Source organism: Theropithecus gelada, chromosome 3 (genome assembly GCF_003255815.1).
Source record: "Theropithecus gelada isolate Dixy chromosome 3, Tgel_1.0, whole genome shotgun sequence".
Taxonomy (NCBI): domain Eukaryota; kingdom Metazoa; phylum Chordata; class Mammalia; order Primates; family Cercopithecidae; genus Theropithecus; species Theropithecus gelada.
In genome coordinates, this window is record NC_037670.1 from 84,782,230 (window position 1) to 84,807,435 (window position 25,206).

General features: G+C 41.7%; 1 protein-coding gene across 3 annotated transcripts in view; it reads left to right on the forward strand.

Moving 5' to 3' along the window:
- JAZF1 (JAZF zinc finger 1) overlaps positions 1-25,206 on the forward strand; it is a 352,768-nt gene that overhangs the window by 165,158 nt on the left and 162,404 nt on the right. For 2 of the 3 annotated variants that reach the window (XM_025381213.1, XM_025381216.1), the window contains exon 2: positions 24,553-24,625. In XM_025381213.1, the coding sequence (XP_025236998.1) occupies positions 24,553-24,625 (73 nt within the window). Of the gene's footprint in view, positions 1-24,281; positions 24,365-24,552; positions 24,626-25,206 lie in introns of those variants that run through there. The other variant, XM_025381214.1, reaches the window with a different exon arrangement.

Below are 25,206 nucleotides of genomic sequence, written 5' to 3' on the forward strand. Positions count from 1 at the left end.
TGGGGCGAGGGGCATGGGTTTTACTTCTCACCAAGGGCAGCGCAGTCTGCAGCAAAGAAAGGCAGAGGGAAATGGCCAACTGGCTTGGTCTGAAGGCACCAGCAGCTTTCAGCATGCAGTTCACTTCTGCGGGGTTCAGAGGCTCTATAGTGCCCTCATTAAAATGCCGTCACTGTCTGGAGGAGGAGCAGCTACTGTTAGAGGAGGCCTAGCCGAGATGAGGGCCCTGTGGGGTTATAAACATGATGAGATGCCCAGGCCTGTGGTGGGTGTGAGGGGAGAGGCGGGGGCCTGGAGCCTGGGGAGCAGGTGGAACCCAGAGCATCTCCATCACAGCAGTTATTTTTCAGGGAGGATCCTGAGCATGGGCAGGTCCCCTTCGTGGTGCGGGAGCTGACAATACAAAGAGGGCCTGCACAAAAAGGATCCACAGGCTCTGCTGGGACGAGGGGGTGTTTCAGGCCTGCTGCAAGCACAGCATCCTTATCTAAACACATGCCAGTCCTTTTCTGGAGAAAAGACAAAACAGTGTCTGAGTGTAGTTTTTACAGTTTCAAAGTATTATATAGTTTATTATAAAATATTTCATAAATACTTTAAACATACAGAAAATAATGCCATAGGCACCCATTGTGTATTTAGCATCTTTAACATGTATCTCAGAGCATCAGTTCCCTAATTGTTTTAAACAAATTTTTTATTTTAGAAAAAAATCGCAAAGATAGTACAGTTCTTATATATTCCCATGCCCAGTTTTCCCTATTATTAATGTCTTACATTAGTATAGTCTATTTGTTACAATTAATGAACCAAATTGATGCATTGTTTGCTATTCTTTATTCAGATTTCCTTAGTTTCCCCCTAATGTCCCTTTTCTCTTCCAGGATCCTATATTACCATTTAGGCACTATGCCTCCTTAAGCTTATCTTCGTTGTCTCAGTTCAGTTCCCTAATGTTTAAAATGTAATGATACCATCTTTCCCACGTGGTTGTTGGACTTGCCCAAGAAAAGGTATGCAGAGGTGCTTCGAGGACTGTAAAGCTCTGTCAGTAGCTCTCAAACTTGAGCTGCATCAGAATTTTTAGCATGGGACTTGTTAAAATGTAGGTTGCACTGCCCCCTACCCCTAAACACACACACCACACACACACACACACACACACACACACACAGTTTCTGCTTTTGCTGGATCTGGGAAATGGCAGGGGCTGAGAATTTGGCAGGATCCTGGGGGTTGCTGGTCCAGGACCGTACTTTAAACCACTGCTCTCTGCAAATATAAGGGTTGATCCTTGTTGAGTGGGTGAGCCCATCATCTTTATACCACTCCCCTCCCAATAACAGACTGTGTTTCCAGAGAACACAATTTCCTGTTTACTTCTGCTCTAGAAACTCCTTGAAGACTGTCTCACAACCCCAAAGTAGAGAGACATTCAGTTGTCTAACACCCAGATTTATTACTTCTGGCTAGGACCCATATATTAGTCTATTTCCATGCTGCTGTTAAAGACGTACCCAAGACTGGGCAATTTACAAAAGAAAGAGGTTTAATGAACTTACAGTTCCATGTGGCTGTGGAAGCCTCACAATCATGGTGGAAGGCAAGGAGGAGCAAGTCACGTCTTACATGGATGGCAGCAGGCAAAGAGAGAGAGCTTGTGCAGGGAAACTCCCCTTTTTAAAACTATCAGATCTTTTGAGACTTACTCATTATCACAGAAACAGCATGGGAAGGACTTGCCCCCATGATTCAATTACCTCCAACAACATGTGGAAATTCAGGATGAGATTTGGGTGGGGACACAGCCAAACCATATCAACCCATCAGATGGTTCGCCAGAAGTGGAGAGAGAACCCCTGCTTGTGTTACTGTCACAATGCCATTTGTGTCACTGTTCAATGGCTTGGGTGATGGGAGGGTTCCTAGGAACCAGTAGCCAGTGCTTTCTTAAGAAAACCAAATGCAATTGGCATTTTCTTTATTCCTTTGCTTTGTCTGTTAAGAAAGAAATACCTTAACTGGCAGTAGTTGAAGAAAGCTTGCATTTCCCCCCATGTAATTTTAGTATAGCATCTATTTGGATGGCTGTTGGAAGCTTGAATTTTAAACCACTGTATTTTTACAGCTGTAGAATCCAGTGCCTCCGTTGATTTAACTAGCAGCCCTGGGTTTGTTTTCTGGCCTAGGTCTGCCACCGGTTGCTTTTGGAAAATTTGATCTTGGGTCTATTTCTAAGAAAGTGTTACTGTAATTTTTATTTAGATATTGATGGCAGTCTGTTCTTTTTGCCAACCACACCCTAATTCTGAATAGTAGTGGACACATGATGGATAATTCATATACTTAAGCCATGAAGATTAAAGGTAGCGGAGTGACCTGGAATTACAGTTTAAAAGGGAGATTTCCTCAACCCTGGTCTCTGTGGCCAGCAATCAGATAGGAATAAAGACCTGTGCAGCCTCTCCTTGTGATGTCCTTCATAGAATTACTGTCCTTGGCCACCTCATCAGATCCTGCAGTCCACTACTATGTGTCATCTAATCTAAGATTACTAGACGGCTTTGGTCGTTTCAGTGCCTTGGTTCTAGAAGTGTGGTCCTGAGATCAGTCAGCAGCATCAGCATCACCTGGGAGCTTGTAAAAAATGGAAATTCTCAGGGCCCACCCTAGAGCTACTAAATCAGGAACACTGGGGATGCCCGCCCTCCCCCCGACCCCTGCTGTCCTGAGCTGTAACAGGCCTCCAGGTGATTCTGATGCACACTCACATTTGAGAGGCCATCCTGAATGGCCCTCCTATTTTTTCCTCCCACTGTCTTCTTCAATCACTGAACAACATTCTTTTATGTGTTCCATTACTATTTAGCAAGGAGGCCCTGTGCTAGGTCTGGTTCAAAGGTGAACAGCCCCAGGGCTTGTCCTCGGGGAGCTTAGCACAGCAGTTCTTCTCAGCCCTGACTGCACATGAGAGTCACCTGGGGTGCAATCAGGTGTCTCAGTGGGTCTCACATGCCAGATCAATTAAATCGGAAATCACTGGGGCTATAGCAGGGAGACGCTACTTGGTGAACCTACCCAGGTTGAGAATGCCCATCAGGTGGTTTCAAACCATGGGGTACGTGTGAAGATGGGGCAACTAAAAAGAGCAGATGGGAGGGTCACTTTACCCAGGCTTGGGTTGGGAGGGTCACTTTACCCAGGCTTGGGTTGTGGTGGGACAAAGGAGGAAGAAGTATCTGCAAAACTTTTCTCAAATTGTATTTAAAGGTAAACTAAAAGATAAAAACGTGGTTTAAATACAGATCCACAAGTGATTTCAAAACGACTCATGGAGGAGAAGAATCTCAAGAGATGTTGCTTCCTTCTGCAATGCATGTCCATCATCCTCTGTCCACATCTCAACCATCAGTAGCAGTGGGTTGCAAAGGGCCAGCTGAGGCCACACCCAAAGTGGCTGACGTGCCCTTTGACCTTGTGGTCCTCCCTCCACTGGAAATGCCAATTCTGGCTTTGTCTTAAGGACCACCTAGACACCAAGAAACTCCCTTTTCCCTCCTATCCCTCTGTAAGAGGAGGCAGCCCAGGGGTGCAGCCCACACCCTTCAGTGGCCTTTAGTGGCTAAGCTATCAACAACAAATTTGTATCCCAAGAATTTCAGTCGTTTCTTTTCTATCCTTTAAGAGGGGTTTTGTTTTGATTTTTTTTTTTTTTTTTTTTTAAGAAAAAGGAGTGTTTACTTAATTTCTTCTTCATGAGTCCCTCCATTTTTGATTCAGAAGGTCAGGTAGGGAGATTTAATGTGAAATATTAGCTGTCTTTGCCAATTGCTGTGCCCTGTTACCATGCTGTAAGCCAGAAATAGAAGCGACCTGTTTTCAATGACAGATCAAAATTTAGTGCTGTGTTGATAGTTCAGAATGAAGATTTTTTGACACAGTGAATGAAATACATACCAGTGCATTTCTGGTTGTGATTTAGCTGACCAAGTAGTTCAGTTATAATTATATTATTTTTACTCCTGGAGATCATTACTCTGAATGAAAAATGCTTCAGTATCCAGACTGTTAAGATGTGGATGGTGAACATTATTTACAACAAAAAAATTTTTTTCCCTGGACTGTGAAACAGCTTTATGGGCATGTCGAGGCTAGAATATGGTTGTTAGCATTTAAAGTTAAATGAAAACATGGAATTTTTTTGGTTTTAAAAAATAAACTCGACTGTCAGCTATTGTTTGCTGCCTTCTGTGACCCATCTCCCATCCCTTAAGTCCCTTTTAATGGAATGGGGAGACACATCTAGGCAATATATGGTCGACATAAATCTGAGGACATGAATATTATAAAAAGGCATTGCGAAGAAGGGCTGGAGGGAGAGGCTGGAGGGTTTGTTTATCATTTTTTATGAGGGCCCCTGCTCTTTGGGATTGAAGTATCTTTTAATAGTAGGTGTAGGTTTGATTTGATCTCTGGGTCACTGTGTTGTTTTTTGGGCAAATATTTCCCTGCGCTCTGATTACCAAGGTGTTAGAAGAATTTAAAATGTCCTCTCACCCTCAGGTTTAAAAGGCTGTGTGTTTGTAAGGGTCAAAGATGACGTAAATGTTCACCAAGCCCAGTGGTTTTCTCATCATGACACCTTTCTTCCTCCTCGCTTGTAATATAAGAAAACAGAAGCTGACATTTGTCATGTTCAGAAATCCTTGCGTGAAGTGTTTTAAACCAACCAAGTATGAGATTAATGCTGTCTCCTCATCACTACCTTTTGGTGCAGCATAATGATTAAATAACAGTTGTGCAATGCATTCTAAAACTGAAAAGTTTAAACCTAGACTTCATTAGAAGTCATTGGACTAAATCTGAAATGTAAACTTTCAAGAGACTATAATTGAATAGATTTAACCTATACTTATGAAAAGGAGAAATCTCTAGGTGATTATCTATTTTTCCTTCTCTCTAAGGACCTTTTTCCTAAACTCGGCAGGTCTCTTGTCTGTTGACTTGATTAATGAATATTTTGCCCACTAAAATTGGCCATTAATTATTTTCTTGGGTTGCGGCAATAATTACATCTTTCAAGTAAAATCTCATTAGCATCGTAGCATCCCACACCCTGCCAGGTGATGTGGGATTGTGGGGAGCCAGCTAGTTACCACCAGGGATAGGGGGTTCACCACACAGTAAGCAGCAGTTGTCTCTAGCTGGATCCCAGCAGCTACATGTAGAGAAAATTGACTAGATCACCCCAGAATGGGAATTCAGATGAAGCAGCTCTGTAGACACTCTTGTTAGAAAATACTACCTACTGGCATGTAATTGTGATGTCATTTAATAATTGATAATCCTCTTACCTTTCATTCATTTATTCTTTCAATGATCATGATTATTTGCCAGCCCTTGTGCTAAGTGCTAGGGACAGGAGGGAAACAAGTTGCTAGCTTTTGGAGAAGCTGAGTCTGTTGGGAGCAAAGCACTTTAAAATGTAATCTATCTTTTTAATATACCTGACTATTAAGGCAGATTCTACCATGTAGCTTCATGGAATGTTTTATAGAGGAGGTGACTTTTATAGTGGACTTTGGATGATGGGTTTGAGGATGACCACAGAGAAGCAGGTGAGGACGGGGTGTTCTGGGTAGCATGGCATATCATTCTAGGCCCCCAAATAACAGAAGAGGGTTAAATATGGGGGCTATTTATAGGGGTCTGGCAGGGTAGGAGATGTTGAGGCACCCAGGACCTAGCAACAGCAGAAAGCTGCAGGGAAAGGGGAGGTGATGCTGTGAACAGAACCTGGAGAGTGGCAGCCTTGGAAGGGGGACAGCCGCCATCCAGAGCTGTGGCCCTAGGTAGAGCATAGCAGCTGCTTCCAAAACCATGCCTAGCTGGGAGGGAGTAGGAGAACAGATACTGGACCACCTTCTCCTTTCTCCCCCTGATTTTCTCTGAACCTAACCAGAGGCAAGAGAGACTGTGTAAAACAGTACTTGGCACACAGAACAGGACACAGAAAGGCAAACAGGCTAATCAGAACCAAAGGTATGGAGTGTAGACAAGGTATGTGCAGAGGACAGGAAGAAGTTAGAAGCTGCTGGAGTGTAGGGGGCATGTAGAGAACTAGAGATGAATTTGGAGAATTTGATTGAGGGAGCCAAATTGCAAATGATCTTTTATGCTTTACCTAAATCTCATCATGTAAGCTGAACTAGAGATGAGTTTGGAGAATTTGATTGAGGGAGCCAAATTGCAAATGATCTTTTATGTTTTACCTAAATCTCTTATCATGTAAGCAATAAAGAGCCATGTGTAGGAGTGGGCTTAACACACGCCATTATTGATTTGTAATTTAGCAAGATTTGAATTTTTTTGAAGTCACCATTTAGGACTCATTAGTTAGTGACAACATCAAGTTAATGGGTTGTCATAACATTTTTTAAAAATGCAAAGGTGACCGGGTGTGGTGGCTCATGCCTGTAATCCCAGCACTCTGGGAGGCCGAGGCAGGCGGATCACGAGGTCCGGAGATTGAGACCATCCTGGCTACCATGGTGAAACCCCATCTCTACTAAAAATACAAAAACTTAGCTGGGTGTAGTGGCATGTGTCTGTAGTCCCAGCTACTCAGGAGACTGAGGCAGGAGAATCGCTTGAACCCGGGAGGCGGAGGTTGCAGTGAGCCGAGATCATGCCACTACACTCCAGCCTGGGTGACAGAGTGAGACTCTGTCTCAAAAAAAAAAAAAAAAAAAAAAAAATGCAATGGTATTATCACATATGGTGAAGTTTAGTAATGTTTTGTGAAACTTTCGTATGTTTGTGTCTGGAGCGGTGTACTGGTTATGATTTAAAATGTATGTTTTACTGTGAGTTGCATCAAAAATATTGTAAAAACATTGAACTGATTGGCTAAAGTAGGAAGGTGTGAGCTGAAGGGAGGAGAGATTGACAGGCAGAATGGTTGTAGATACTCAGCAACTACTTTTTTTTTTTTTAAGTATGTTATCTCTGCATTCCTTTTAAAACCAAGCCATAGAAATGAAGACGCAGTATCTTTATGATATTGAATCCATGTCTAGAGTATTAAACCTCATCTTAAGTAAGCCTAGAAAATCCATCAGAGTCTCTGCCTTCCATTTGTTGAAACTCAGCTGACAGTAACATTTACCAAATCCCAGAAGTCACCCGAGCTTCTCTGAGGAATCTGATGTCTTGTGTTTACCTTGATAATGTCTATTTTACTAACCATGATAGAAAGTTTTGCATTTGGCTTGAATGTGTGATAAAATCATTTAAATGTATCTTGGTTTTATAAATGGAAAGGCTTTCCTTTTATGTATGAAACAAGTTAGTTGATCACACAGTTTGTAGTGAATCAGAATGGCTTTTAATAAACTCAGCTTAAAGCTAGCCAGAAGGTTTTCTGTCTCTACTGAAAAGTCACATGGCTCTTTGGAAGAACTTTTGAAGAACTTTTCTGATACAGGTCCCTACTCTTGCAAGAGAAAAATCATAATCTGAGTGCATGTGTGCACTCAAGTCCCAAGGATAGAAAAGTAAAATGAAATCTAAGTTCTTTATACAAATAATTCAGGTTTTGGCTGGGTACGGTGGCTCACGCCTGCAATCCCAGCACTTTGGGAGGCCGAGACGGGCGGATCACGAGGTCAGGAGATTGAGACCATCCTGGCCAACACGGTGAAACCCCGTCTCTACTAAAAAATACAAAAAACTAGCCGGGCGAGGTGGCGGGCGCCTGTAGTCCCAGCTACTCGGGAGGCTGAGGCAGGAGAATGGCGTAAACCCGGGAGGCGGAGCTTGCAGTGAGCCGAGATCGCGCCACTGCACTCCAGCCTGGGCGACAGAGCGAGACTCCGTCTCAAAAAAATAATAATAATAATAATCAGGTTTCTATTTTAGTGTATAGTTTAAGCCTTCTCTTCCCAGAGGTTATTTGCCAGAGAGACTAGTAAGTTAAGACATGGCTGCACTGGGTTATTCCTGCTGGAGAGACAATGACTCTGAGGCCACCTTGTCTTGGCAGCTGGGATAGGACCTTAGAATTTATACTGGAATTGACCAATTAAAATGTGTGATTCACACAGTGGCTCACGCCTGTAATCCCAGCACTTTGGGAGGCCAAGGTGGGAGGATCACTTGAGGCAGGGTGTTCAAGACCAGCCTGGTCAAGACCACGTCTCCACAAAAAAAAAATTCTATTTTTAATTCGCTGGACATAGTGGTACACACCTGTGGTCCCAGCCTCTCAGGAAGCTGAGGTGGGAAGATCTCTTGAGCCCAGGAGACTGACATTGCAGTAAGCCATGTTTGTGCCACTGTACTGCAGCCTGGGCAACAGACCCTATCTCTAAAAAAATGATAATTAATTTGAAAAATAAATAATTAAAACATATGATTCTCACTTAAAGCTTGTGAGGGAGTTGGTGCATATATCATTATCTCCTTTTCACAGGTAACTGACTTGATGAAAACTCTAAGCTAGAAATAGTTAGACCCTGGACTAGAACCTCTGGTGTTTTTTAAGATTAGTCACCCAAAGGAGAAACTTAACAAAAGATGCAGGTGCGGTAATAGTGTTGCAGCTGCTGTCATGGGTTTTAATTTCCATCAGAATTTGTCTAAATATTTCATCCCAATGCTTCCAAAGCATTCTGGCGTTCTATGAAGCACTTTTTAGCAAGGAAAAAAAAGAACTCTAGTGGGGAATGCTAGTAATGGGAGAGGCCATGCATGAGGCGGGGACACAAGTATATGAGATATCTCTGTACCTTCCTCTCCATTTTGCTGTGAACCTAAAACTGCTCTTTTAAAAAGTCTAATTTTTCAGTCTTCTTTAAAAAAGGAAAGAGGCATGATTCTGACCTGCATGCTTTCCCATCCAGCCGGTCACCTGGTCAACTTGTATTGATTCCTAACACCATGGCAATGAGGCCAAAACCAACTGCTTAATTCAGAGAGCTGCCTACCAGCCCCAAGAGCAACCTTAGTGTCCAGAAATAATTTTTTTTTTTTTTTTGAGATGGAGTCTCACTCTGTTGCCCAGGCTGGAGTGCAGTGGCATGATCTCGGCTCACTGCAACCTCCTCTTTCTGGGTTCAAGTGATTATCCTGCCTCAGCCTCCCCAGTAGCTGGGATTACAGGTGCACACCACCACACCTGGCTAATTTTTGTATTTTTAGTAGAGATAGGGTTTCACCATGTTGGCCAGACTGATCTCGAACTCACTACCTCAGGTGATCTGCCCACCTCACCACACCCGGCTAATTTTTGTATTTTTAGTAGAGACGAGGTTTCACCATGTTGGCCAGACTGGTCTCGAACTCCTGACCTCAGGGGATCTGCCCACCTTGGCCTCCCAAAGTACTGGACATGAGAAATATTTGGGTCCAGAAATGATTCTAAGCCTAGAGTCAGACATGGGCAATCAAAAACATAAACTTTATTGGAAAGATCAGGAATACCATACTTTTACCTGCTCCTAAGATATAGGGCTGCTGACATCCCATTGCAGTAGCTGGATAGCACTTAAAGAGTGGGAATTGGGCAAGGTGGGGTGCCTGCAAAGTGTTCCACATGCTTCTGGGGATATGCGAGATGATGTTAGGTCATACAAGAACAAAAATGTTTTATGCTAATAGTTACATAATGCTTATTTTAATTTTGTTATAAAAAATCCATGTTCGTTTCTGGAAGAGATATAATAAAATCATCTTAAAAGTTAAAATACAAAGGAAAGGCCACCTGGCAATTTAATTTGAGAGCATTGTTACTGAACAGTGTTGTAGAGCTCCATACTGTGAAACAAGTTATTTCTGCTCAGGGGAAGCAGCAAGTGTGGTCAAATAGCACATACTTTGAAGTTAGACAAACCCAGATTTAAGGCTTTTATCTCCTGGTCATGTGATTTGGGGCCTTCTCGGAGCTTTGTATTTTCCTCTGGGAAGCGGGGTGGGTCAGGAGATATCTCCCTTCCAGGATTTTCATGAGGACTGCACCCGGAAAGCAATTCATTTTGTATTGACCCATAGTAGACACTCAGTGATAGTAATAATACCTTTATTATTAGTTATTATTGCTACTTGAGAACTATTGATTGCTCACAAATGTAGTCCCACAACGTAAGCACTAAATGCTTTCAGACCTTACTACCTAAAATAATAATAGTACCTAGTGGGTAAGTTTTTGGTTTCTTGGGGTTTTTTGTTTGTTTGTTTTTTTGAGACACAGTCTTGCTCTGTCGCCAAGGCTGGAGTTCAGTGGTGCAGTCTCGGCTCACTGTGACCTCTGCTTCCCAGATTCAAGCGATTCTCCTGTCTCAGCCTCCTGAGTAGCTGGGACTACAGAAGCACACCACCACGCCTGGCTAATTTTTGTATTTTGGTAGAGACGGGGTTTCACCAAGTTGGGGTGATCCAGCTGCCACTGCCTCCCAAAGTGCTGGGATTACAGGCGTGAGCCACCAAGTCCGGCCCCTAGTGGGTAAGATTTATTAAGTATTTACCATGTACCAGCCACTGTGCTCTGTGCTGTCTATGGCTTATCTCTTTTAATCCTCATAATAACTTCATCATGTGTAGGAGCCATGAGTCACTGTCGTCTTTATCTGCTGAGAAACTTGCTCAAGTCACACAGAAAGTAGCAGAGTGTCAGTAACTACCATCTTACATTGTCTAAAGAAATTTAAGCCTTTTTTTTTTTAAAGCAACAGAGAGTTCAGAGTTAATTCCCAAGTCCTTCCACAGAAGCCAAGATTGTCAGGAGCCATCTGCCAAGTGCCAGATAACTGAGAAGGTCCAGGGACTTCCCAGACGCCCAAATTCACACCATCAGCGAGATCAATCTGAGTTACAGCTCAGCTTGCTCCCCTACTCATTAGCAAGCAGAATGAATACACAACCTGCGCAGAATCAGGAGCAATAAATCCCCAGCTAGCACGTAACCTCTGTGGCCCATGAGCCTGAACACTGTGTTCCTGGCTGCCACCTGGGCATGGAGTCGGCATGCATAATGCTCTAGCCAGCCAGGCAGAGTCTCTTGGACCAGAATTTGACCTGAGTAAGCTGTGACCTATGTACACTTACCTTTGATAACTGTTAGGCAGAGCCATCCAGTCAGTCTGGGTCCAGATGTTCAGCTCTTTCTCCCTGTGGCCTTTTTTTTTTTTTTTTTTTTTTTTTTTAAAGCAGTGATTCGGCTTCCCTGGGAGATAGGATGTAACAAAGGCAATTTCTTTTGCCAAATCCTTGACAAAACTGGCTTCTGAAATACAAAACTAATATGCCTGGATATGGTCTGATTTATTACTGAGGTGAATAATAACAGCACAGGAAAACCACACTGGTTCTGGCCCATCTGACTTACAGAAAATTTTGAACCGCAGAACAACTAAAGTGATGTGGTCTTATTAATTGTAGGCGCATATTGTGAAGAAAAATAAATGGTTCCCAGTCAGAGGTCTTGTCAGAACACTCTTACTGAATAGATGAAAACCACTCACAAAGACTGTGATTTGGTTTTAGAAATACACGAAAACATTAACTTGTCTACATAACTTCTAAGCTTAATACTTTCTGTATAGAAAGTGAAAGCGGGGGGAATAAACCTGAATCCCAAGTGAAGTCAGGATTTAATGATTTCAGGTAGGTCTTGTGGTTCATGCCTGTAATCCCAGCACTTCAGGAGGCCGAGGTGGGCAAATCACTTGAGGTCAGGAGTTCGAGACCAGCCTGGCCAACATGGTGAAACCCCATCTCTACTAAAAATACAAAAATTAGCTAGGTGTGATGGTACACACCTGTAATCCCAGCTACTTGGGAGACTGAGGCACAAAAATCACTTGAACTCAAGAGGCAGAGGTTGCAGTAAGCTGAGATCACGCCACTGCATTCCAGCCTGAGGGACAGAGCAAGACTTCATCTCAAAAAAAAAAAAAAAAATTTAATGGTTTCACTGGATGTCAGACTTATACAACTTTTAAATCACTTCCAGTAGTTCCTTTCCAGTTTCACAATTGCCTTTTTAGTTTGGGAGGGTGAGAGGGATGCAGATTGGTGTAAATAACTTTCCCAACCAGTTCTCTATCTCTTTTCCAGTTTCTGAGCCTTCTCAGAGTCAAATAGTAGTTGTCAACCCTGATTGCATATTAGAATCTTTGGGGATGGGTCCTTGGCATCAGGCTTTTTTTTTTTTTTTTTTTTTTTAATTACCCAGGTGATAATCATGGGCAGTTATGGCTAGAAACCATTGGCCTCTAGGCTCTTGTTGATTTAGAAATGGCTGAAACCACAGGAGACAGACTCACAGATGGATTCATAGGTGTCAGGTATTAGGCCTCTAGCATGGGTGTTTCTTCTTAGCTTGGGAACACCTGTTCCAACCGGCTCGTCAGGTCCCCCGCCTCTTTGCAGTCATCCCTGCCATTTCTCTAAAGTCTAGGTACTTAAATCACAAAATATGCAAATAGTGGCCTTACACTTTATTAGAAAAGCTGATACTTCTACACTAGATTATTCTTAGATCAATATAAGACACTTCCTCTACAGGCCAGTCTGCTTGAGAGCTGAGACCTTTTTGTATGTGTGTTGGCAGGGGTGGGTAGGGGCAGGCAGGGGGACCTTCGATGCCTAGCACCCCATACTTGACGTATATATTTGGCCATCTGTAAATATCCATTATTGATTATTTTCGTCTTATTTTGTGTTTTCCTGATTGGGCTTACTACTTTATCAACTTCGTTTCCTTGTAGAATCCAAGCTTGTCCTAAATTTATATTTGAGTCAAGGGAAAGGGAGGAAAATTTCTTTCAGTGCAGATAGGAGAGATGTCACGGTGCATGTAGGTTTCAGGTAAATGCGATGCATGATGTCAGAGCTGCCCTTTAAAGCAAAAAAATTTTGGCAGGTGGGGGTGGGATGGGTTATAGGAAAAGAAGAGGAACAAATGGGAACAGATCTGCATTAATAAATATTCAGACTGAGCCCCACTCCTATGTCAGTGTTTGTAGGTAGTGTTATTACATGTAGTATCGGGTGATGGAAGTTGTGCACACTCTCATTTTTCACTTTAATTGCCTGCCTGAAAAGATCCTGACAGCTTCAAAGGTTACTGCTGGTTGTATTGTTCATAACTCAGAAGTAATATGCATGTGCAATTTGCTTCATTATTGCCCACTAATAACTAATTCTGGAGAAAGTCTTAAAACGACCAAAAGAGCCATAATTTGACATGATGATTTTTTCCTCTTCTTTCTCCCATTCTTTAACCATCCTGTTTAGAGTTAGCCACAGAGGCTGTGGTGATTCAGGTGTGATTTTGCTCTGATTTTCTTTCCATGCACTTATTATGATACATTTTTTAAGAGTTTTTTTTTTTCTTTTAAATCCAAGAAAATAAAACAAAACATGAAATATTTCATGTTTCAGATGAGAGTTTCAGGTCCAACAAAATAAACCAGAATTCCGGTGGTTTTGTGTTTCAGTCAAGTTTTGGTTTGGCTTCATATAATTGAAAAACCTTCAAATAATGGCTTAATTGGAAGATAAGTTTATTTCTCTCACTTTAAAGAAGGCTGGAGGTGCTCAGTTCAAGAGTAGTGTGGCGCTTCACCCAATCAGGGATCCAGACTCCTATTGTGTTGCTTCACCATATATGACTTCCATTCACAAGATTATCTCATACCCAGTATTTCTTTCAGGCAGCCTGAAAGAAATCTACCATATTAAGGAGGCTTCCTGAGGCCTTATCCTATTGACCAAGACTTAGTCACATGAATGCTTCTGTCTCAAGGAAGGCTGGGAAATGTGGTTTTTATACCAGGCAGCCATGTTTCTAAGCATTATGGAGGGAAAGGGGGGAAAATAGCTGTTGGGCAGCAGCCAGCAGTCCCGGCCACACTTATGTGAGTGATGAATTCTGAGATTTTCTATGTATCATTATGCCACATAAAATGGAAATAATCCAGAACAGTGCAAATTTTAATTTCAAAATACCTTATGGACTAAAGAACTGAGCAGTAGTTATACTTAACATGCTTGCTAATTTAATCCACATTTCAACCCTAGGGTGAAAGGACTATCCTTATCAATTTCTTGTGGATGAAAAAAACTGAGGCTTAAAGAAGTTACACAGCTAGGGTTGAATTGAGGCAGTTTGACTTGTATGCAACACCAAATGTGCCAATGAGAGGTTGATTGTCATAGTGAGCCTTGGAGACTTGGGTACCAGATCAAAACTGAACTTAGGGCCAATTTTTATTCTATTCTTTTTCCCCCCCAGTCTGTCATGCTCATCTTTTGTGAAATTTACCATTCAGTTGGTTTCAAATGCAGCACAACCTCTGGCTTTTAAAAAATCCCTGCTGGAATTCCACTGGGCCTAGTAGGTTCTCAGCCAGTATTTGGCCAAGTTATTTGATAACTGGGTTTTTAATCAGCGTAGTTGGGATTTTATGGAATATCATTGTTTTGTTTTGAGAGACATGCTTTGGTTCAGTTGCCTGTTGGAATGTGTGGTGTTATGATGGGATTCTTCAGCACTTCACTTCCTATCTATACCATGAGTCTTTTATCTGCCCTTTGAGTTCCAGACTTCTTGGTTCTGCAGAATGTCTTACCACACGTCAGAAGCAGACCTCATATTCTTGTCTAGCAAACTCCTTTTCACCTTCTAGTTACTTTTTGTTTTTGTAATGAAATACTCAGATCTATAACATAAGAAAAATCTTCTATTTCCAGTTCTTTTTACCAAATCTTATATTTCTACATCCCAGTTCCACACCCCACCCTCCTAGTCCTCCCTGCCACCACAGGTTATTTTTCTAAAACATGGGCTTTGTCAGTTTATACCTTCAGTGCTCTGCATCGTCTGCACAACTAAGTTTGATGTCTTGGAAAGCATTGCAAGTCTTTTGCGACGTGACCCAATCTGCATTTCAGGTCTCTTGCTGAGTTCCAGCCCCACTGACTTCTTGCCACTCCCCGCTCCTTTCTATTAAATACTTCTGTTTATCTGCTCAAACTGTGTTCTATTCAGACTCATCATTTTCTCATCGTTTCTGAACGTAGATTTAGTTCAAGGCTCATGTAAATTTTTCTTTCAAAAAGTTCCCCTGAGTAGCACAGAGAATCATGTTTTGTTTCTAGAGTAGTTAGTATTTTCCTCTGTATTGACAAACATTGTAGTCTGTCTTAGATTATTGGGTTTTTTTGTTTAGGTTTTTGTTTTGTTTTGTTTTTGAGACAGGATCTCACTCTGTCACCCAGGCTAGAATGCAGTGGCGTGTTCTCAGCTCACTGCAACCTCCGTCTCCTGCGTGCAAGTGATTCTCGTGTCTCAGCCTCCCATGTAACTGGGATTACAGGCACGCCACCATGCCTAGCTAATTTTTGTATTTTTAGTAGAGGCAGGGTATTGCCAGGTTGCCCAGGCTGGTCTCGAACTCCTGACTTCAAGTGCTTCGCCCGCCTTGGCCTCCCAAAGTGCTGGGATTACAGACATGAGCCACTGCGCCCGGCCAGATTATTGTTAACTGTGAATTCTGTTCATCTTTTTTGCTCAGTTGTGAACCTACTGATTTAAAGTTACCCCTAAGCAACTAAACATGGCAAGAATTCAATGTCTTTTAAATGAATTCAATTTATTTGTCTCCAGTAAGAAAATAAGAACTGGCTAGGCACTGTGGCTCACACCTGTAATCCCAGCACTTTGGGAGGCCAAGGCCAGTGGATTGCTTGAGCCCAGGAGTTCGAGACCACTCTGGTCAACATGGTGAAACCCCATCTCTACTAAAAATACAAAAATTAGTCGGGTGTGGTGGTGGGTGCCTGTAATCCCAGCTACACAGGAGGCTGAGGCATGAGAATCACTTGAACCCAGGAGGCAGAGGTTGCCGTAAGCTGGGATCCCACTACTGCAGTCCATCCTGGGTGATAGAGCGAGACTGTCTCAGAAAAAAAAAAAAAAGAAAAGAAAAAAGAAAAAGAAAATAGGAGCACTTATCCAGGTCCAAACAGCCTCTGTGTTACTCTTCTCATTGCCTCCTCACCAGCCTTCCGGCCTCTTGATTTAGACTGCAGAAAACAACAGAAATTATAACCTAGAAGCAATCTAGGAGCAATAGCTGTGTTTCTCATAATAGTATAGTTTTAAAGCAGGGTTTCTTAACCTTGACATTATTGACATTTTAGACCAGATGATTCTTTGTTGTAGGTGCTACTTTGCGTGCGTATGTAGGGTGTTCAGCAGCATCCCTGACCTCTACCTGCTAGATACTATACTTGAACCCTCCCTCCAATTGTTAGCAGACTTTGCCAAATATCCCAGGGCAGGGGTCGGGGGGTGGGGGGTGCTGCAAAATTGCCTGCAGTTCAGAACTACTCTTCTAAAGTATCTCTATAAGGTATCTCTATAAATATTCTACAACTAATACTAATACTACAACTAATACTCTTCAACTCCACTGCTTTTCCACAGTATCCACGGACTTCTCCCCTGTGCTATTCTTAGGTTTCCCGCCCTCACCTGTGAAGATTCCCTACGCTCATTCCCTTCAAAACCTGGCTCAGTTCCCATTCATCAGTAAAGCCTTCCCGGATTAGCCCTATCTGCCCTCTGTCCCTTGTTATTGTGAATTGTACATCATTTTATAGCTCTCTGAACATCTGTGCTTGGTGGGATGTATTTTGATGGAAGTATATATCCTGGTAAAGTCATTTACTATTCCCCCTCTGTTTGCCTGACTCTCCAAGGCAGAGCTGTCTGAACTGAATGCTTTTGTATCCTCTGTGGTACTGCATGTTCAGGGCATTCATTCGTGTATTCGTCATATATCATCATGGGCACTGATTATTTACAGAACACTGGGCTTAGGATTTGTGGCCTCTAAGATCTGGTTCCTTAAGGAGCTTCCATTTTAATGGACTCATAAGACATATTTGCAAATATATATGGTATAGTGCATGCTGACAGTACTATATGGGCCAAAGCCTTGGAAGATGGGTAGGATTTCCTTGGGCAAACAATGTTAGGCAGAAGGAGGGGAAGGTTTCATTTCCATAAACAGGTTTTTGCCTTCCAGCCTTCAGAGACGAATTCGAGAGCCTCATGTTCCTGCCTTTTCTTTTGTCGCTAAACCTCACTCACAAGCAGCTGTCTTCTTTTCCAGATACCTTCTCATAGGCTCTTTTCATGGGCAGGGGAGATGTAGCAGCTCCTTTATGATCTTTTGCGTTGCATGCTGCTTGGATCTGTCATCAGGTTCATTTCTGGAGAAGGCAGGCATGTATATTTATTTGTATGTGCACACAAATTAACTTGGTCCCAGGATTAAATGGGACTAAATTTTGGCCTTACTCCGGTTTGAAAGAATTTTATTGTTATTTAGTCTCAGCACCCCAGTTTCCAGGGCTGCTGTAGACAGATGTGCAGGTTGTATACTTTACAAGCATATCTTGCAGCCATTATGGTTTCTGGCAGGCTCTTTTCTCACAAGTAGCAAGGCGAGAGCTTGAGTGGATAAAGCACACTCCATCACCACTGAAAAGTGTGAACTGGTAGTGTCCTTTTCATCGATAGAAAGACTATACATCTTATACTTAAGGGAAAATTTCAGCAGTCATTGATGATCCTAGAAGCTTGATAGATTGGTAAAGTTGGGAAGTATCCTAGTCAGAATTATTTTTGATCATTTTAACCCTCTGGTCTGCCAGGAATAGGGAAAGTTGCAACAGCCAGCTAATTTAGCCTATGGAATATTGTCCAAACAGTTCTTGGTTGAATAATGTTTATTCATTCACTTGTGGTGGGAAAACTCGGGCTACAAATGTGAACATGAATGCTTGTTTTAATAGATGGTGTTATTGTGCTGCACAGTGTCCCTGACTTTCAGATATTTAACTCATAAAGTTTACAGCAACACTTAACCGCATCTGGATTTCACATTGAATTGGGGAAAGCCAGCATCTCACTGATTTGCACTGACTTCCCTGTAATGGAAATTATGGCTTGGGAAAAGTTTCAAATGACGTGTCTATAAACTAAGGAAAAGTTGATCCATTCAAAGGCTGGTTACGTGCAATTGTAGAATTTTTTTTTTTAAAGGGCCATTGCCAACAAGAATTATTTGTTTCAGCAGCTGAAGTAAACTAGCCATGAATTAAAAGTTGGTCTTTGTAAATTGTTGATGCAACAAATTCAGTCTTCAAAGTGGACTGAAAGTTGCAACCAACAGAACTACGGGGCTTTTAAGAAAGTATAAAAAAGATTATCTATACGGAGTCCAGTGTTACAACTGGATGGTAGCAATGAAATGTCTTTAGAGGATGAGCAGCATTTTTAATAGTCCAAATGCTGGCCCAATAAGACTTAGGATGCAGGGCTTCTGGTCCTAGCCTTGCCAGTACCGGGTTTGTGTAAGTAGACATGTCACTTAACCTCCCAGGCCTTGATGTGTTTGTTCCTTCGCTCGTGTCTACCTGCCTTCCTTCCTTCTTACCCCATTCCTCTCTTCTTCCCTTCCTTTTTTTCTGTCCTCCCTCCCCATTTGTTTGTTTTGGTTTCTCTCATTCACGTTTAAGACTTTTCCTCCAATGTCTAGAGACAATTTCTTGACTGTTCTTGGCTCATATTTAAAACCAAGGCAGGCTGACCTCGGTGGCTCATAACTGTAATCCCAGCACTTTGGGAGGCCGAGGCAAGAGGATTGCTTGAGGCCAGGAGTTCAAGACCAGCCTGGGCAATATAGCAAGACCCCATCTCTACAAAAAAAAAAAAAAAGAAAAATTGCTCAGCTATGGTGGTGCACACTTGCTGTCCTATCTGCTCAGGAGGATGATGCAGGAGGCTCTCTTGAGCCCAGAGTTTGAGGCTGCAGTGAGCTATGGTCTGATTCCACCACTGTACTCCAGCCTGAGCAATAGGGCAAGACCTTGACTCTTAAGAAAATGTATCACAGCAAGAAAAAACTGCTAGGAGGCTCTCGATGGAAGCATGGATGGAGCTGGTTGACCATGCACTTAACTGTAGGGAGATCGTTTAATTAGGGAATCACCAGATGTTGGCATTGGCAGTCTTTTCTCCACACGCACTTAACTGAATCAGAGAAGAATCCTTCTGACTGGTTACCATTGTTATTGGGAGCAGTGGAGTTGGCATATTTCCGTTTTAACTCCCCTATTTTCAGCCCTGCGCTCTCCCTCTCCTCCCTCCACTATAATTGGTGTCCTGCTTTAGTGTCCCTGGATAATCAACCTTTTAAACAACCCCCCTATTTTCAGGCCTGAACCTTCCCCCACTTGCCTTTTGCCATACCTGACACCTCTAAGTCTGGGGCCTCAGGGTTTCTGCAGGGGCTTCAGATCCTGGCTCTGGGTCTCCCCCACTGCAGGTACTTGAGACTCTGTCTACTCTATGTCTTTGTCTACTCCTGTATGGATTTTCCACCTTCCAAAATACTGGTTGAAATAACTTATTTCCTGATGCCTCTGCTGCCATTCTTCTATCATTAATTAGTTGTTTATTCATTTATTTCTATTTTAGTGGGGCTTTGGATAGTGAAGGAAACATGCCCTTGATGAAGCTGCTACCTATAAGCAAAAGCCTTCAATTTTCTCATTATAAAACTAGTGGAACAGTATATTCATTCAGCAATTACTTGACATCTCCTACGTGCAGGGCACTGAGCTGAGTGCTAGAGAAATGAAAGAAGTTGAGACAAGTTTTTCACCTCTGAAAAGTGTGGAAGGAGGAGAGGAGATGCCTGGATAACATCCCTGCAGGGGCGTAAGTGCAGTGCTAGCACTAGGAATACAGTGGTGCAGCTAGGAATACAGTGGTGCAGAATGAGGAGGAGGAGGATGCAGCAAACTCCACACGGAATGTTGTGGAAGGCTGTGCTGAACAAAGTCTACAACTCTGTGACTTCACAAGTTGGATAGCTGGGGGAAGGCCAAGAACAGACAGCACCCATTAGTTGTTGCTGATTCCCAAGAAAAGTGGTGTATCCAGCCCAGATCTTCAAAATCACTCATCTGGCTGGGTGGATATTCGCCTCCCCAGGGTCTTCCAGCACTGCAAATCCTCCACCCCTTCCCACCCACATCCTCTCAGGCCTCCCACTGTTGCTGTACACAGTTTAAAAAGAACCTGGTATTTGGAGGATATCGAATTTGAACAAGTTCTCAAACGGCATGATATCACATCTTCCCCACCCTGCTACCTCCCAGCCTGCGAATAGCACATTGCCCTTAGAGGCCTCCTTAGTTTTGTTGAGACGTTGTGCGTCTGGTTTCTGACTTTCTAAAATTATAAGTAATCCAGGTTATAAAATGTAGACTAGCTAAAGCATAGCCAAAGCCCAAGAGCTCATTAATTAGCCTCAGTTGACCAGGTAAATAACCCTGATAAAGTTTTCGTTTAGACTCGACAAGAGCACTGCAAAAGGCTATTCTTCAGAACCGTGGCAATCCTGATGCCTAATGGCCGTTGGTTCCAGTGCTAAAGACAACAAAGCTGATCAACATGGGCTTCACAGAGACAACGAGGTGATCTGTGGTGTTCGCCTTTCCTTGGTCACGTTGCAGTTCCAGTTCCTACTAAGGGTCTGAATGCTGTCCTTTCCTTATTTCTGCTATCTACCTTGCTGTTTCCTTGCCACTTGAGAAGCAGTGGGAGCTAGTACTGTGACCCCCAGCCCTTCGCAATGTAATTGAGTCTATAAAACCATAAGTTACTAGGACCACAGGAGCTACAGAAAACTTTCAATTTGTACCTGTGTCTAGTGTTACATAGCGAAGTCCTTATTGTAGAGCTGTGCATTCAGAACCTCATCCCCTGAGATAAAAATAGACACACTGCCATCTACTTTCAAGAATGCTATGTTTTAGAAACTTTGAAATAAGCTAGTGTAGGTGTTTATCACTCGGGTATTTAAAAATATATTTTAATATGTGAATTATTTTAGCCTCCAGTCTACCTGAAATCTGTGAGTATGCAAGGGACTGCGCAAGGAGTAGTCTAGGGCAGAAAACAGTGTCATAATCTCTGTTGGTGCTGTGTTTGGCCCTACCCTGCCCTGCTAAAAAAAAGTTGAAGTTTGAGTTTATCTTCCTGTCACTTCTTAGTGATATGAAAGAGGTTGAATGTTGTTATGTGGCTGTTGACAGCCATGTTATAGAAATGCTTATTCTCTTGCCAAATTACAAGCTTAAGGAGTCTCATGTGGTTATGAAAAACCAAGTACTTTTATTCCATAGACCATTTGCTGAGGTGGATTATATCTCTGGGCAATTGTAACCAATGTTCTAGTTCCAGATTTTTATCGGCACCATAAATGTGTGCCGTGGCCATCTCATTTCATATTATATTCCTTCGTGTAGCGATTTATCATGTTCAAAAAAATTCTGAACAATGTGGCATATTATAAGGAAGTTCTTCCTGTTGGATTTAGTAATGTTTAGTGAATAGTGTTACTCTTTCCAGTTTGTTCTGATTGTATCCCTTCTGCCCTCATATAATCCTCATGAGGAGTATGTCATTGTGCAGGACCTGGGGATCTGTCCTGCTCTGAAAACCTACTCTCTTTTCTCTCTCTTCCTATCCTGTGGAGAGTTTTTAGCATCAGACAGTTACATTTCTGTCAGGGAGGGAGAAATAGTGAAGGCAGCTATTATACTTTTACTGAATGTGAAGTGCTCAACAGCATAATTAAATCCGTAAAATGGTGAGTCATAATCCCCACACACCAGCCAGCCAGGAAGCAAGTGACAGAACCGACATTTATTTGTGACCAGCAGCTGATGTTACTCCTCCGGTGGCACGGGTGCAGGCCTCTCCTGATTTGTGGGTACCAAGTGCCTAATTTCATTTTAAGATTTCAACGCTTTAATGGATATTCTAAAGGTTGCCCAAGGAAACATTTAGTTTGAAAAGGAGATTTGGGGACCCGGTGGATGTCTGTCAAGAAGTTCTGCTGTCTTGTTGGTTACCAGAGTACATTCTAGAGAAAGTAGAATCCTACCTGAGGTGCTTCCAAATGGTTTTTCTGTGATGGAGAGGTTGGTGTTTGAAAGCTTCCAGAAGTCTGTTTCCCACTTACAATTTGAGGATGTGTGAGCCTAGGTCTAGAATAGGTTATAGAAGATGATGAAGCAAATTAAGAAAACAAAACTTTAAAACCTTGCTTTGCAAATAAAGTGCTAAACATTCTTGATTTTTTGTGAATCAAGATTACAAGATGCAGTTTGTGTGATCAGCAGGAGCTGACGCCATTTATATGAGCATCAAAGTTGTAGACTTTTATATAAGATACTTCCTTCCCATTTTCCAAAGAGGTTCTAGAGCTTGAGGAAGGAAAAGGATAATATAAATGTATCTTTGTACACATAGACATGGGAAAAAATAAAAATCGGGTAGTCTGGAGAGGTAATATTTAGAACATTTAGAAATTATATAATTTGGGAACAAAGGAAAGCTTTAGAAGATGATTTGTGGGAATATTGTTAGGTTGGGGAATGTCAGTTATAGGAATGAAGACAAGCAAAAGATTATAAAAATGTTTATGGGCCCCTTTTCCCCTTTATACACAAATTTTAGACTCTGAATGGTGCCCTTTTCTTTCAAAATAATACACCTTATTAAATCATGCACCAGATACCTCTTTGAAGGATGGTTTTTAGCAATTCAAGTTAAGGCCCCTGTGTCAAAAGCAAAGCCCTTTAATCGTCAGTACCTAAACTTGAGGTGAAACTATTTTGTGAGCACTTGAGAAATTTTCTGCATTACCCTGTTCTTTCTTATCTTCCTCCTTTCTTTTCATTTTCATGGTTTTTATCTCTAATTTTTTGTTTCTTACCTCGTTAAGCACCTAGAAAGACCTTGTAGGATTGGCATGTCAGTCACCATTTGCACACATGGCCCACCCAGCATACCAATGTGCCATTTCTTTGGACAAAACACCTTTCCCTGTTGAACATTGTTCTACTGACTCCTCCAGCGAGGATCTTCCTCTCAGAAGCATGGATATATGTTGGGATTACAGCAAATTTAAATGAGTGTGAATAAGAGTTGCATGTGAAAACTGCGTTTCCCCTTGAAGAGTGTTTTTCTTGTATTTAGAGAACCACTCCTTTTATCACTAGGCCAGAGATGGAGGATAGCCTCAGTTGCATATGTACTCATTGTAGGAGGGAGGAAGCACAGAGCTACTGATCTGTTCTCATTTGCACTGCCAAAACCTTCAGACCCGACTCGATGGAGCCATTCAGAGAATCTTTGTCTCTTGTGTCAGAATTTGGCTTTCAAGGACCTGCAGTGGCAAAGACCCAGGAAGCAGGATTTCTGAATAGTGTCTCCCTGAAATTCTTGGCATAGAAAAAATCATAAAGTGAACATGAGATTCTTAACTTTAACACCACGAATAAAACCGGTACTACTGTCCAGTTTTAGTCTGGGAGTTAAAAGCATTGTAAATTGATTTTTATGCTGTCATTGTTGCCACCCGTGTTCTCTGCCACTGTATCTCCTTCCCTCCCCCCATCACCTGTTCATGCACTTTGGAGTTAGTGGACATAGCTTACATCTACCATGTGCAATAAACACTTCCTGTGCAAAGGTGCTGGAAACAACATCTGTCATTACATCAAAGAAGGGGTTACTGCCAAGTGCAGCTGTAAGGTTTCTAATAATGAGATAGTTTTAAGTGGGGTTATAATGAAAATAAATCTATGTGAAGTCTATGAACCTTTTTCTAAGAAAACAAAATTGTGTGCTTGTTTTCTTCCTATGTCCTTATTACATAAACATTGTTTATGCATATGTTTATACAGTCATTTCTCTATGTGAGAAGTTTGAGAATACATTTCTGGTTGTGAAAAGTATCTTCTTGGTGCTGTGCTGGAGAAGCACCATTATAAAGCGTTGCTATGGTGTTGAATTCTGTCTCTTTGAGGGGAAAAGTCCTCTGGTGAATGTAGTGTTTGTTGACTCTGAACCAGTGTGAGAATTTCTGATTGAGAGTCTAGAAAAGTTATAATAAACTCATACATTTTAAAAAGAGAAGAACTGCCCTCCAGAATATGAATCCAAATGCAGAAAAGTGTTTCGTGAACAAGAACAATACTCAGTAGATTTTCAAATTGATGGAGCTTTCCAATGGAAACTAATTTGTTCCAGCATTGAAGTGAGCATAATTAACAGAGACTTTCTTTCTTAGGCCGATTAACCACCAAAAACCATGCCAACATTGTAACTGTAAGCAGTGAAAACCAATATTTATGAGGGGGATTGTGCAAGAGTTTCTGTGACAGATGGACATTTTATCACTGTTGATGTTTGGAATTCCCTTGAAAAGTAATGCAGTATCTTGTTATTTATGAATGAATGAACAAATGATTGTGCTTTGCCGACTGAGTTTGCTTTAAAAAGTGGTGTACTAAATTAATCTTTTTCTCTGCTTAGCCTCTGTTACTTTGTGTTAGGTAGCCTCATATATTCTAATGCAAAAATCTAAAAAAATCATAATTTTATTTTTATTACAGATACAGATCCACGGGTTTTAGAAAAACAAGAATTACAGCAGCCAACCTACGTTGCCCTGAGTTACATTAATAGGTAAGCCATTTTCAGAATTTATACCAACCTCATATCTGCCGCTTATTGACTTTTTAAACACGTCTTTTTTAACAGAGTAGAAAAATGTTTTCAGTCTTAAAATATTTGCATGAAACTATTTAAAAGCAACCTGTGTATGGAATGCTCTTGTTTCTTTGTTAGGGAGAAGTCAAATTGTAATGCTCTGTGCATATGCTGCAAACATGACTGATTTATAAGCTCATTTTGGAAGTATTTTATATGCATAGTTAGAATATGCTCTTTTGATTTCATAGGACGGTTTGGGAGATTAATGGATTTATGTTCGAGTGAACCTTTTAAATCCTGAGGTGAAGAAGTACTTTATGAATTCAAAACATTGTTGTAATATCAGAATATAATAAATTGAAATAATTTAGTATCAGAAAGTTATTTAGTAGCAGCTCATCTTTTAGTAAAAACATTCTCAACAACTGACCCCATCTGTAAAGTAACATAGTTTTTACTTAAACTGAACGTGTGAGCCCAACTTTAGAGCACCATTTCAAACTTGATATATCAGGTCTAAAAGAGGACTTAGTGTTTCAGCCAACTCAAATAAT